Below are 14,357 nucleotides of genomic sequence, written 5' to 3'. Positions count from 1 at the left end.
TTTTATTCGTGTCAATACGATGGCTGTACCTGAAGATACAAACAGTCAAGGAATAAAGTCAAAATACAGCACCAATTTTTCGATATTTCGGGGTTTCGCAATGAAAATTAATAAACTTTGTATTCCATTATTTAGAACACTTACAGCTATCATTATTTTAGAAACAAATTTAGGATTTATACTAAAGTTACTAGGACAGAAGATAAAATTTTCACGGAAAAAAGTCTACATACAGCTTGGGAGTTCCCTTTAATATTTCAAGAAATAGGAGGTAAAAAATGGAAATACCCGACTATTTTGACGCCTAGCTTCGTTGCCTATCAAGTGTGTGTATTGGGTCTTATTGTTACTCTTTTTTTGGAAAAAAAAAATGGAAAAAAGGTATGGTTGAAACCATGCAGCCAACGATAAAGTTCTCCACATTTCTTAATGTGTCTTCAGCTTTATCGATTTTGTATGATATTATGTTTTTATACCCGATACTCAAAGACTTTAGGGGTTTATTAGATAGAAGGTACAATTAAAATTGCAGTGGTTACGCAACGCTTTCCACGCGCCTACATATTCCCTCTCTTTCACACACTCTTCATCGTGTTGTGTGCGCCCTCGGGCAGAGGGGAGCCATACTGACTGAGTATCGCGTATAAATGTAGAGTCGCTGCCGCAGCTGCGACTCACAACTTTCCCGCTCGTGTTGTAATGTAAATACTATGTCCCCATTTGTTCAAAGAATGTCGAAAATACAGATTTAGTAAATCAAGGCCATTTTTTGTTTGTTAATAGTGTATAGTGAGAGCACAATAAGGTCGTAAGGTAGGCCCATAGGTCTAAGAGTTATCAGTAGCGATGATTCTTTCTGTTACCTGGTGAATCCCCCTCTCTGGGGGTGAATCCCTCACGTGCACAGATTGCTCTTCCCCTCTCTCTGTCGCTCGCAGTTCTCATTGGAGCCATAAAAGAACATTTGCCTCTGAAGCGGCAGTTCAGTCCGCCGTGAAAGCTCTCGCCATGATGTCTGTTAGCTGGAACCACCTCTGCCTCAGCCTGCTGCTGATCGTTTGCAGCCTTCTAGCCCTTACTACTGCCCAGCCGCCCATCAGTAAGTTACTCCTGTTTCTTTCTCCCCTCACACCCACAAACACGCACTTACCTTACTCAACACACTCTTTTAGCGCCACGCAAGTGCCCCGCGAACGAGTCGTACCTCCCGTGCGGCCCCAGCTGCCAGACGGAGTGCTCAACTCTGGGCCAGCCCTGCCTTATCCGGCACATCCGCTGCCCCGATGGATGCTACTGCAACGAGGGCTATGCCCGCAACTCACGCGGCGCCTGCATACCCCAGGGACAGTGTCGCAAGTAAAGGTATTCCACCAAAATAAATAGACTCGATCCAACATCTGGAGGGAGGGCATCTAGGTACATATAAATAAAACCCCTCTGGGATGATGATTCATGACACTGATAAACAGCTGTTTTTTTACGATTGTTTTGGATCTTATTGTTCGCTTGATAATGGGACAGCGCGACTGCGGGATCTGGTTTTGGTTTCAGTTTCTGGTTTATAATTTACGTATTTTTCTTGTTTTTTGTTTGCTAATTAAGCGCAGTGCTGTTTAGTCTGTAAAACTGTTTCAACTGTGAAACTGTTCTGCTAAAAGGTGCTACCTCAAACTGCGACTGCTCTCTGGAAAGGCAATGGCAAAGAGGCATAGCGGAAGAAATTGTTGCTGTGGTTTTTTTTTTTGCTAACTAGGCACAGGTGCTGTTTAAACAGTACACCTCAAACTGCGGTTGATCAAGGTGCTGCTCAATGGGAGAGCAGAGAGAGAGAGATGGAGAGAGAGAGAGAGAGAGAGAAAGCTTTAAGCTTCTGTTGAGCCAGCAACAAAATACAAGGGAAAAACAGCTGATCTCTAAAGACCTGTTCTAGCAAAATTGTAATATTAAAAACAAAACATTTGGATTTTTAGAGGTTGTCTGGCTCCCGGTAATCGAACAGTGCGTTTCAAGCTGATAAATATTGCCTGGTTGAGTGCTTTAAGCTGTCGTCGGACCAATTTTTAAGTCCGCAAAAAATCAAAAATCACTGCCATAAGGTGATGGGAGGGGACTTTGGGCTCTTCTCTCAAAGCAAACTAAATCCGGCTGCTCTGCCTAAGCCGCGCCATCGAATGGAGCCTGAGCTCGAGCCGGGAACTGGGCTTCCCAGAGCCGCTTCGATGACAACACGCAAAATGTAAATGTTTGCTGTCATTGAGTCGAAAATGTTGGCAGGGGCCCAAACCAAACCGTTAATAAACTCTCTAGGTGCAGGAGGATGGAGGATGGAGGATGGCGGATACTGAATGGTGAATGGTGGGTGCACAGTGCAAAGGAGAGAGAGACGAAAGCGTGCTCGATTTACATGAGCAAACATGACGGCGGGAGACCAAACCCACCCACGCTCGAAGAGGCGAATGGAAAACCAGAAAAAAGGATACTATTGATACCCTTACAGAGCTATATACCCTTTGGCAACTATAGAACTTAGTTAACCGTTTTAGCGACATGATAATAATCGTGATAATAATCGTTATTGCAACAAAGACTTGACTCTCCATCCATGGTTTTCAAGATACTTACAAACATATTACATATGATTTAATCATCCGAATATCCCAAGTAGAACATCTGTTTACTATACAGCGCGATAGAAACGCCTCGTGAAAACAGGGTGATACCCGGTGATCTGTTAGGGTATGATGAAAAGAACTCTGGGCGCTTGGATTTGGATTTGCAATGCAAACATGTGTGCTGCTCTCCTACACCACGCTCTGCTCCACCCATCCCCATCCTCATCCCTTTCCCCATTCCCCCACCCAAACCAATTCCCTTTGTTTGTCTATTTTGTTCGGCTGCCTCAAAGATGCAGCTTTTGAGAAATATTCCTCAAATTCATTGAATTTCCCCAGGAAAAAAATTGGTCGTGTGTGTGCCGTGCCGAACAGAGACGGAGGCGTGAGTCGAAGAGTGGGAGAATGGTAGTTGTAGTGGGTGGATGGCCCACTGTGCGAACCTGCGGAAATTCAAACGGAATCAAAGCGAAAAGTTCGACAAAAAATCATCGAGCACTAAAAAAATAAGAATCGACTGAAAACACGAGGGTGTGTATGGATATCTGAATAGAGGAGCAGCAGCATCCCCGTCCCCATGGACCCCATCATATATCAACAACGGCTGCCAGTCAGTCAATCCTGGAGTGTTTGGCAAAGGCACAGCAGGCCAGAATGACAGTAGGACAGAAGGACAGGAGGCGTACCCACAAAGCCAAAGAATAGAAAAGAAAACCAAAGCAAAGAAGACTCTGGAAGTGAAGTGTGTGCCAAAAATAAAAAGAGTTTCTGTTTCTGTTTTGGATTCAGGATTCAGGACGAGAGTGGGGGCCCGGGACCCCAGCAAACACGAATAATTTGACTTTATCTAAGCGCCAGTCAACCGAAGCGCATTAGAAAGGCGCTCTGCCCCACAAAGAAAAAGGAAGGAAGGAAGAAAAGAGAAGCTAAACAATAAACGAAGGAAAGTGAACGCAGAGGTAGAGGTGAACAAGGGAAAGGCCTCAACAAAAGGTGGTACAATAAGTGAGAGAAAGTGAGAGCGATTATTCCAGCAGCGATTTAAAGATTCGATTTAGATATGTCCATCAATTCTACTATGCTAACTGTACAAGATTTTCCAGCCTTGGGTCCGAGGGACCTGCTTGAACCTATTTTTGTAGCCACAGCACATGCTCTGACTCTTAAACAGAGTGTCTTAGCAGAACTCGCTCTGTGTTTCTCTCTCACTGACTAGCTTAGCAAATTGTGAGTCTTCTGGAAAATGGCATAGAGCGCGCAGCACCTTTCTCTTCCTCGTTTTCTTAGCTGTGTTTCGAAGATTCGTGGAACTTCGCATTGGGATTATAGGGATTAGTGCCTTATTTTAATGATGTAAGTGCAAAAAGGTGGAATTTGCTCTAAATTAATCCACGTTTTTTGTCTCCGCCAGACGGCGCTATTGTTCCTTTTTTCTTATAATAATGATCCCATCCACAGAAGTCTGGATACAAAATGTAGTTGCTCTAGCTCTTACAGTCTCTGAGCACGGACGCACAGACAAACTTGGCTCAATCGACTCGGCTATTGATACTGATCATGTATATTTATTTTTTGGGGTTCGGAAACGCTTCCTTCTGGACGTTACACAAATCCCCATTCACCCACAAACCTAATATACCCCTATACTCAGTTTGAGTATCGGGTATAATGAGTAATATAAATCACCACGGTGAAAAGAGTACATATTGTAGCATGTCTGGGAATTAGGTAAGCCTATCATACGAATACTCGTACACATCAGACTGCAATTATTTTATGTGTGGTTTGATTATCTGCAAAAATAAAGAAGTTTGCCAGGGCCGAAAGGGGGAGATTTTGATGAAGGATCTGTAGGAAGTGGAGGAAGAAGTGGTTCGGCTGTCTGGCTGGCAAATTAAAATTAATTTAATTGCACTGCGATGGCAAATCGAATTAAGCTGTATGCTCGTACAAAAAAGAGAAGGCGAAGTACTTTAAACTTGTGTCGCAGAAAACAAGATACCCTCTAGGAAGATTTTACAGACGAACTTCATCATTCTGTGTGTAAAATAAATCTGAACGGAATGATTTTTAACATATCTGTGGTATACCCGATTCAATAAAAAGGAAGCGCTAGATCTGCTTTAAAGAGAAGATAGCACAGCTTCAGCTCTTACTCAGACTCAATATACCCCCGTACTATGTTGCTACCCAATGGAGCTACTGGCAACGTTTCGCTGCATGCCTGCAAACATGCAACCACAACAACATTGAGAATGTGGCAAGCAGCAAGTAGCATCGTTTGGTGTCGCCGCAAACGCATTCAATTGAATATATTAATGCAAATTAACCCATTAAAGCCTCCCGATGTCATAGATGGTTGCACATGGCACATGGCAGGGAGCAGGGAGCAGACATCAGAAGAGGGGCTGGAGGCTAAGTTGAACGAAAGGGGAGTTGAATGGGAGACCGGAAGAGCTAGCACAGTGAACCACAGGACAGAGTACTATCGACCTTATCTCTTAAGGTTCGTTTCTCGATGAAGATTATTTCTTTAAGATGTTTTCTTTCAGAGGATATTAGGATATATTTTGAATGCAAATAATTGAGATCTCTGTACTGATCGGAGTACTATAACAACTGCAAGAGTATCATACAGTTTTTGTTCCCGTACCCTGCCTCCCGTTTGTTCGTTCTTATATGTGGATGCTGTTGGGCGTTGGGGGTTGGGGGCCTGCCTCCAGATCCTGCCCTGCCAACGTGTTAACATGGGGCACAACAATATTGGCCAGATGTTTTTGACGCCAACAGCTCGTAAAACCAGCAACAAAACCCTCGACAGCACTGTCACTCTCCCACACTGTCTCTCACTCTCGCTCTATCTCTGTTTGCCATATTGCCTATTGCCCCAATATGTATCCTCTGTTTCGACACGCTCTTAACGTGGCCAAGGGCCAAAGGGGTGGTGCAACGGGAATTGTCAACATTTTGTGTAACAGCATCAAAATCAATATGCACTCTGTTCCCCTCTCCTCCATTGTTCTTCTCCAGCAAAATGAGGATCGAGGGCTCGAGGCCTCGGAGGGAGGGAGGGGCACAGAGAGTGACGCTGCCAGCTCTTTATAATGATTGCCATTGACTGACGGAATATCCTTGCCGTATGACAGATATCAAGTTGTATGGCAATTGACGCGATGACATGTTGACATTTTTGCTTCATACTCGCCGTACACATGAAGTGGGTTGAAAAGAGGGGGGAATGTGTACTTCACTTGTCCACCCCCTCTGCGCCCACTACTGTGCCCAATGCACCTCTTTGTCGGTCGTGTTTTACAAGTGTGCTGCAGGAAAATGCAATTGTTTCCCTCGTCCAGCAGCAAAACAACGGAAGAGCCAGCCCGAGCAAAGACTCCACCGAGTAGGGGAAACCCACAAAACTGAGTTCCTGTAAACAAAAATGATTGCCAGGGTATCAAAGCTCCCCCTTTTTCGAGTAACTGCAGGGCATCCCCCAGTCGGACTTTAATCCTTGGCTTGCGCTCCCTTCAATGCGGCTCAATGGCAATTCCAGCTGCATTCCTTTCATCAACCTTTTGTTTTCGGGATTTTCCTGGGGTACCCCTCGTGTCACGCGCACTCATCAATCGTGAGGCAATTGTTGCCCCCCATTCTATGCCACATTACCCTTCCCATCTCTCAACCCATTGACATTATGTGTTTGTTTGGCTTTTTGTGTGTGCCTCTGGCCAAAAGTTTTCCATTGCGGTTTGTTTTAGTTATTGCATTTCTTTCCACATTGTTTTGCTGTGCCATTTCGGGGTGATATGGGGCTTGGGGTTATGGGGGTTACGTGGTTGGGGGCTTGGTCAGGGGTATCCTGGAGCTGTGAATTGTTAATCCAAAAACTGTATTTTCGCCACATTTCTCATTTGGATGTTGCGGTCTGCACTCAATTTCAATGTGCTACTATCCACTCGCAAAGAGAGGGGGAGAGAGAGAGAGTGCGGAGCGAATGGACACGTTGGTATCCCCATCGCCCCTGATTTCATTCCCCATAACTCTCATCCGATTTTCACTGGGATTAGTCTTTCCTCCGTTCGCTGGCACATCCTGCATGAATTGATTTTGCATTCTAATTAACATTTCTGCCATTTTTTTCGGACATGTCCATTATGAAAATCTCACTCATGACAGTCGAAAGCCAAATAATCCCCCGATTTCGGGAGTGCAAATTGATTAACAAATGTGCAAGCATTGGTCTGACAAAGTGGGGGTACTCATTCCATTTACAATCTTTCTATTAAAGTGAAGTAATATTTCATTCAAATGAATGTTCCTTGGGCTCTTTGAACACCTGGCTTTCAAACAGTATTACTGTTAAGGTCAAGAGCTTTTAGGATGCTTGCTTAATTTAAAACTAAATTCAACTTTAAATTTTAAAATAGTTAAGCTAAGGAAGGCGTCGGGCTGGCGAATACGAGAACCGAGAACGTGCCTGTCTCCCTTAGAACGCAGCAAAGCGATCTAGAAAAGCAGGCCAGATCACAAACCGAAAATAGGTGGAGGAGATCCACCACCTGCAGAACCGCGAAAATCATGTGCAAAGACCGCAATGAGAAACTCAGCCACTACCCACTGCACCTACCACGGAAGGACCATACCACCTACCATGCGGCGCATGCAACAAAGCTAGGCATCACGAACAGAGACCGTTGTAGGAAATGTGATGAACTTGGGGCAACCGAAACCCTGGAACATCTCATCTGCAACTGTCCTGCTCTCTTAAGGGCAAGGAGGAAATACCAGGGCGCACCGGTGCTGGCATCACTGGAAGATGCCTCCAAGAGGACGCCACAGCAACTACTGGCCTATGCGGTTCATACCCCTCTATCCGGACAACTAAGGGCCATATTGACGCATGTGGGGCTCCGCTGAGGGCCGTCCGGGTTAACCTAACCTAACCTAAGTAAAGAGCATGTTCGTTGTTTGTTGTTTTTTATGGAAGCCTCTCTGGCTGTGACTTTAAGCGTTTGCTATGGTGGATAATCTTTCTTAACATTGAATAAGCTCTTTCCTCGATCTGTACTTAGTGGTTTTCCACTAAGAGTCCCAGAACTAAATTATCATGCAATATATGTATGAAATGTTATATTTATCATCTCTGCATTTTTAATACATTTGGTTTGGATAAATTTGGTTTTCCCTTATATATATATTATTTATATTATTAATTTAAGGCAAATATAAAATATTAACTTTAAAAATATTCGAGCACTTGCTACTTCACTTGCCTTCAGCATTTGCTGTTAATAGTTACAAGCTAAATAAATTCGTTAATTTAAAATTATTCTAGGAAATGGTAAATTAAATTAATGTTTTCTGGCCTTGTATGCTGAAGAGATTTTGAGGGTTGTTTATCTTCAAAGAGTTATTTTCTTATCGTGGACCCTTTTTGTACCAGCGCCTAAAAGTTGGTCCACTGAGAGAGTATCCTTACAGTAACAGCGCTGTGCAGTTGGTACCATTCTTCGGAGTGTCTTTCGGTTTTGGTCATGGTGATGAGCCTTCTTATGTTATTTTCAGGAAATGCAGGAAATTTTGAGCTTTTGTAACGTGATTTGCAGCTAAATCGTCATACTCGTTTCCTTAGATACCCTGCTGACTGGGTACCCAGAACAGAGTGAGCTAATGAATGAAGTTTCGAATATCGTCCTTTATTTTATTGCGCCAGCTTAAGTTTTTGACAGCTTCGGTAGTGGAGAGGCCAGTGCGGATCGTAAGTAGACCAGGTGTTTCATTAGCGTATTTGCCGGCTTTACCAATGGCGAAAGCCTTTGCAGTGAAGATTGGGGAACAAACAGGTAGAATCTCCCTGCGATAATGACGTTTTCGCTGTTAACCATGGCAAAGCCGGTGCCAGACTTGTTTTTTGATGCATCGGTGAATAGCCAAAAAGAGTTGCTCCTTTTTTTTCAAAGAAAAGACTTCTGAGCTCCCCGCTCATAGTATTTCTTTTTTTAGTTGATGAAGTCGGAGATTGAAGGACGAACTCCATACCTGCCGTGGAGGAAGGCAGAGTCGGGTTTAGATTTTTCTGGGGGTTGTATTTTGTGTTGTTTCCAAAAAATTGCGCAGCGTCGTAGGGTTGAGGCTACTTTGTGTTTACGTTTGGCTTTAATGGTACTCATGAAATATTTGTTGAGTAGAAGGATGGCTGACGACGAGAATTTTGGCAGCAGCCTGATTGTGGACTCGTACAACCAGTGGTTGATGGACGGAAGGTCCGCTTCCGCTAAAATGCATTTTATTGGAAATGTAGGGAAGGTATTTACAATATGCCGCGGCGCTCGAAATTGTGGTATGGGGTTTGGATTTTTCTTATGTTTGCATCTGCACTCCATCCGAAAACCGGAAGTCCATCGTCCATTTTGGCAAGGAAAAGAGCTCTTGTGATTTTAATTAACGTATTAAAATGGATACTAGAAAATGTTGAGCTTAGAAATCAAGCGATGTAAAGTCTAGATTATAATTGTGGACAGTCTAAGGTCTCCACGTTCAGTGATGTTTTCTGTAAATATGCAGAATTATGCATTTATTTGTTTTCGCCACTCCTGAATATCTTTTAGTATTTTTTAAAGCAATTATGAACATCATTTGTGTTTTTAAACTAACGTTTTTATGCCTAAGAATTATTTTACTAAGCTACTAAGTCACTATCGACTGTTATAACGAGAGGGAAGGTAGTGAGTTGCTGCTACGGCCGCAGTAGTCAGTATGGCTCTCCTCCGCCAGACGGCGCTAACATTGAATGATAAAGAGTATGTGCGAGGGAGACCGAAAATCAGTAAGAACGTGCTGTCGGGCGCTGCGTAGTAACTGCAATTTGATTTGTTCCTTATGGATATAATAATGATCCGATCTGATCCAGAATCGGCAATCTGGTAGCTGTTCTATTATTTTGCGCTTTCTAATTTTTTCGTATCTTAAAAATTGCGGATGCCACAGACTTTTGTCTTTTGTGGGGCGAAAGGGGTCGGAGTGAAATTTTGAAATACACTTGGTCAGGTCACTTGGTTGCTCCAACTTTTATAGTCTCTGAGATCTAGGCGCTCATCTGGAGCGACAGCCAAAGCTGACCAGGAAACGTGTGTGTTAGATAGAGACAGAGCGAGGGAAAATGAAATTGCTTTCTTATTTCTGGCTATAATAATGATACGATCTGGCTAAGATTTTGCAGGCTAGAAGACATTCCCTATAATTCTGTGACTTTTTTGATTTTCTCCTGACTTAAAAAATGCGGATGCCACAGATTTTCGTCCTTTGTGGGGGCGGAAGGTGCTGGGCGAAGTTTTTAAATACACTTGTAACAGTGAGATATCACAGAGGTCTGGATACAAAATTTCGTTGCTCTAGCTCTTATAGTCCCTGATTACGGACGGATAGACGGACAGACACACATGGCTCAATCGAATCGGCAATTGATGCTGATCATGGATATCTATACTTTATGGGGTCGGAAACGCTTCCTTCAGGACGTTACACACGTCCACTTTAACCCAAAAATCGACTATATCCCTATACTCATTTTGAGCATTGTGTATTAAAAGTACGACGTAAAGAGAAAGAGCGCAATTGGAAGAGAGTGAATATTATTGATTCGAACTCTGAAGGAGGTACGAATCCTAAGGGCTTTCACTGCATAACGGCCTTTGTACCCACACCCCAAAGTGTAAGATGATCAAGGACGGCAAACGCTCTTTCAAAATCCGTTCCTAGCTTTTCAGAGCAAAGAACGTCTGACACAAAATTTTTAATTTTCAGAAGAGTCAATAGTGCTGTGCTTGCGCTTAAAAGTAACTTGATTGTGTGATAGAAAATTTTTCCTGTACAGATATCACATTAATCTGCGTGCTAAAAATTGTTCAAAGAGTTTGCTTGGGCAAGGAAGCTGTGAGATTGGCCTAAAGCTATCAATCTCGGGTGTAGGTTTATTTGGCTTTGGAACAGGGACAACAGATGCCACAGACCAAGTGTGGGGGTAGATGCCATTGTTTAAAATAAAGTTATAGTTGTTAATAAGTCCCTACATGGCATTGTGATGTAGATTCTTTCGAATTGTTTATGATTTCCTATCAACTCCTGGGGTTTTTCCTCTTCTTTGGGCTAAGGAAGACTCGAGTTCGATAAATGTCATAGGGGTGTCAAGGTATCTGAGGTGGCCTATATTCCATGGCAAGGCTGGAACTTTCCTTGTTCAAATAATCTGCAGAGAAGTTGTGGTCTTCTGAATAATTTGACTAGTGTGTGGAAATAGGTGTATCGCTGCCTGACACGGTTTTTAAGGGAGCTCTATGTATGTCAGTTAGAGTTTTGATGCCAGATTTTTTGTTGGTAATTTGGGGGGAAAAGCTTTGAAAAAAGCTTTAGCTCTCTTATATGCCACCAGATTTCGAATCGTTTGGTCAAGTTTGAAGTTTGTCTATAGTGTCGGCTTGTGCTCACGTAGTTTAGTGAGGGTGGCGTTCCACCAAACTATTTTAGCTTTGTGCGCTATTCGTACTGACAACTATGCACCATCCATTTCGGGGATGGCCCGTACATTTTCGCCGCTCCCAAAATTTCCTAGTTATTCCACCATCCATCTGCGATTTTCCTAAACCGCACGTTTATATGCGTTATTTAGACGACGGTTTTACGAAATATGTCTATTCAAATCGTTCAAGAGCAAAAAAAAAAAAAAAATACCCCAAAAAGAAATAATCATAATAAAATGAAGAGAGCAAAAATTTTTGGTAGTAAGTTAAATAAATACACATATATATATACATATATGTATGTGCTTTCTTTTTTTATGATTAGTATTTTTCAGCCATTAAATAAACAAATATAATAATACAAGGTATTTTTGCGGGGGTCCCGAAATAGTTTCGTTAATGTCGACCAGGACAGATCCAACTGCTGCTCTAGTATTCTTTCTGCAAACAAAGCGCCGCACAGTGGCGATTTAGACGAAAAGAGGTGGCAAAAGTCGAAGATTTCTTTTGCGCTTTGGATACAATCAATACACGCAACTAATAGAGAATTTTCCAGAGCTTTTAAAAATCAATTTTCAAAGTAATCAGACTTTTTGTTTAGAAGATATGAGCACTCAAAGTTGAAAATTGTTTCAGTGCACAAATTTTTTTTTAACTTTTATTCAAATATTACATCTTTCAGGTGGAAAAAAAGTAAACTATGTAACGTATGATTCTGTTTTTGGTATCATTTATTGCTGCATGAATTCTTAGGAAAAGCTATCAGAGCTCAAATCCCATACAAAATCATATTTTGACCGTTTTTCGTGCGAGGTTGTGACAGGTAAATCGGTATAGAAGCCAAACGGCTACGAAGCGCAGAAAAGGCTTTTAGCCTTAGGTAATAAATAGTTCAAAGTTAAAAAACCGCTCAATAGTTAGGTACTAATGAATGCATATGCTCAGGTACACTCAATATTAGATTAATTTTCCATTTCGCGCTACCTCAATTATGTTGTTGTTTGTGAATGAATGGAGAGATGTCAGAGGAAGCCCAGGAAACGAGAAACAAAGTTTACAAAAAATACAGGAATATGAATACGTGCAAGACATCACAAATTAAGCAGCCTCTTTAGATTCATATATTTCATCCATTAGATATGTGAGATCACAAATTAAATCGCCAAGAAGATTTTCTTCAGAAATGATAAGTTTATTAGATATTTCTCTCACTAAACAGGAAGTGGAGGATTATTTTACAGAAACAAAAATTCAAACAACTTTCAGATATAAACAAATTTTTTTGATTTAAGTTTTTATAATTAGGTTAAGTTACAAATTAAATAAAAAATAATATTTTATTCAAAGTACCTTATCGATAAAACAAAAATAAATATTGAGCATTTTACATAGGAAAATATGCACCGGCAGCAAAGTTCAACTTTAACCCATTATTGTGAAGCTTTTAGACATTGTAGCATAATGTACTTAAGCTGATTTTGAAAGTTTTTTCTTTCAAATGCAGTTTTTCATAATTCTTTATTTGTTCAGAAGTTATTAATTTAGCAAGCTGAAACGGCAGAATGTCCCATTGTGCGCCGCACCAAAGCGGGTTATATTGGAAAATCTTCTGGAGATTGTTCGGGATATGCTTGAAGTCCAGCAGAAGAAATGATGAAAACAAGTGTTGAGCGCGGAGACTCCCGGGTGGAGCGCCAATGAAAGTTCTTCAAAACATCATATGAGGTGTTTTAAATTAGATTGGTTTATGGGTGTATTACGAATATGGGAGCATACACTCTAGATAAACGATGAGAGCTTGCGAAATATGCCTTTTTCTCAAATGCTTTCATTTGGAAATGCCTTCAAATGGATGAAATACACATAAAATATGTATATATCTAACATTCAGTGTTCGGGGTTCGTAAGTGCAGAATAAGATACAGTTGCAGATACAGATACAGATATGCATAGCCATGATATCAGGTTGTCCTCTCTCTTTCTGCCTCTGTCTGCCTCCATCTGTGAACGCTGTTTGCTTTTGGCCACAAACAATAGTGTGGGATGCCTGGCATGGGCATCAATTTGCAGCGTTGGCATTGCTTGATTATGAAATGAATTATTTGCATTAAAGTGCACACAGCAATGTACACACAGCAATGAAGGCACAGGTACAGTGAAGACAGTCTAGGCAGACACTGAACGGGTTTTACTGCTAGACCAAAAGCTCGTAGGGGACCATCGTGTGTTGGTTCCATCGTGTATACCCCCATTGAGAGTGAGCCCTGTTTCCTGCGTAACTATAATATCATCAGCGACAGCATCGTCATCAGAATGGGAGCTCTGCTAATTATCATTAGCTAAACGCATCACGCGTGTACGCACAGTCAGAGGCACAGGCACAGGCACAGTCAGAGCCTCCATAGCGGAAACGGAAACGTTGAAAAAGCAATTGGCAAATGGCCTCCTGCTCCGGCTCCTGCCCCTCGCCAGTGCTCCACCTCCCTGTACAGTTTCGTGCAATTTATTGGCAGCTGCAATTAGCTGGGCGCCAACATCCGTTCGAGCTTGCCAATTGTTTGCGGGTTTCCCGTGACCCCTTTACCCATTATATCGACCCCCTTCTGGGAAGGCTTTGCACCCTTTCCTGGGGTGGTTTTGAAGAGCACATCCACAAGTGTCTCAAACGCTGAAAACGAACGTAACCCATGTCCAAATATTAAGTATGCTACTGATTATCGTTACTCGTAGTGATAGAATCTACACATTGCATACATAGCTTTGAGGCAAGAGTACACATGTGTTCTGGCAAAGTTGTATATGTTTATATCCTTCCTTAATTTATTTCCTTCTTGATCTGTTCGCTTCTTCCTGTTCCCTTCCTCTGTTTGTGTACCTTTACCGCTCTGTCCCAAGTCTCAACGTCTGAGAAATGTGCAAGAAATTGCTCTTTGTAGCTAATTGCAAGGGAACTTTAATGCACTGCAGCCATTAGCCACACGCCCTCTTTGCACCAGCCCCCTCTTTACCCTCTCTTAGTGATCCTTTTCCAGCCACGCCCACCAGAATGGCTCCACAATTAATTGGTTTCATTTTTTTGGGAATCCTTTCCTGCGCTTCATTTCAATTTGCGCAGAGAGTTCTGTGCTCCTTCTCCCGTCTCCTGCACTCTGGCTCCTCTTTTGGGTGCAATTTTTGGGGGCGGTTTAGGGGGAGTTGTTTATTGCACTTGCAACATCCGCTCTGCAAACGA

At 42.3% G+C, this 14,357-nt stretch overlaps 1 protein-coding gene across 1 annotated transcript; it reads left to right on the top strand.

Annotated features, from left to right (window-relative positions):
* The first annotated feature begins 971 nt into the window (after window positions 1-971).
* On the top strand, window positions 972-1,466 carry LOC108150827 (chymotrypsin-elastase inhibitor ixodidin). Its single transcript, XM_017279135.2, has 2 exons — window positions 972-1,099; window positions 1,173-1,466. Exons 1-2 carry the CDS (start codon window positions 1,009-1,011, stop codon window positions 1,358-1,360), a joined length of 279 nt encoding a protein of 92 aa, XP_017134624.1. The 5' UTR covers window positions 972-1,008; the 3' UTR covers window positions 1,361-1,466.
* The last annotated feature ends 12,891 nt before the right edge of the window (window positions 1,467-14,357 follow it).

Source organism: Drosophila miranda, chromosome XR, assembly GCF_003369915.1.
Source record: "Drosophila miranda strain MSH22 chromosome XR, D.miranda_PacBio2.1, whole genome shotgun sequence".
Classification (NCBI taxonomy): domain Eukaryota; kingdom Metazoa; phylum Arthropoda; class Insecta; order Diptera; family Drosophilidae; genus Drosophila; species Drosophila miranda.
This window is presented reverse-complemented; position numbering and strand designations above follow the sequence as displayed.

What these genes read in the sequence shown, in the direction of transcription:
- LOC108150827 (XM_017279135.2), top strand. Translation starts at nt 1,009, where the DNA reads ATGATGTCTGTTAGCTGGAACCACCTCTGCCTCAGCCTGCTGCTGATC. An exon ending in TACTGCCCAGCCGCCCATCA is followed by an intron (nt 1,100 to 1,172) that starts GTAAGTTACTCC and finishes ACACTCTTTTAG; the next exon opens with CGCCACGCAAGTGCCCCGCG.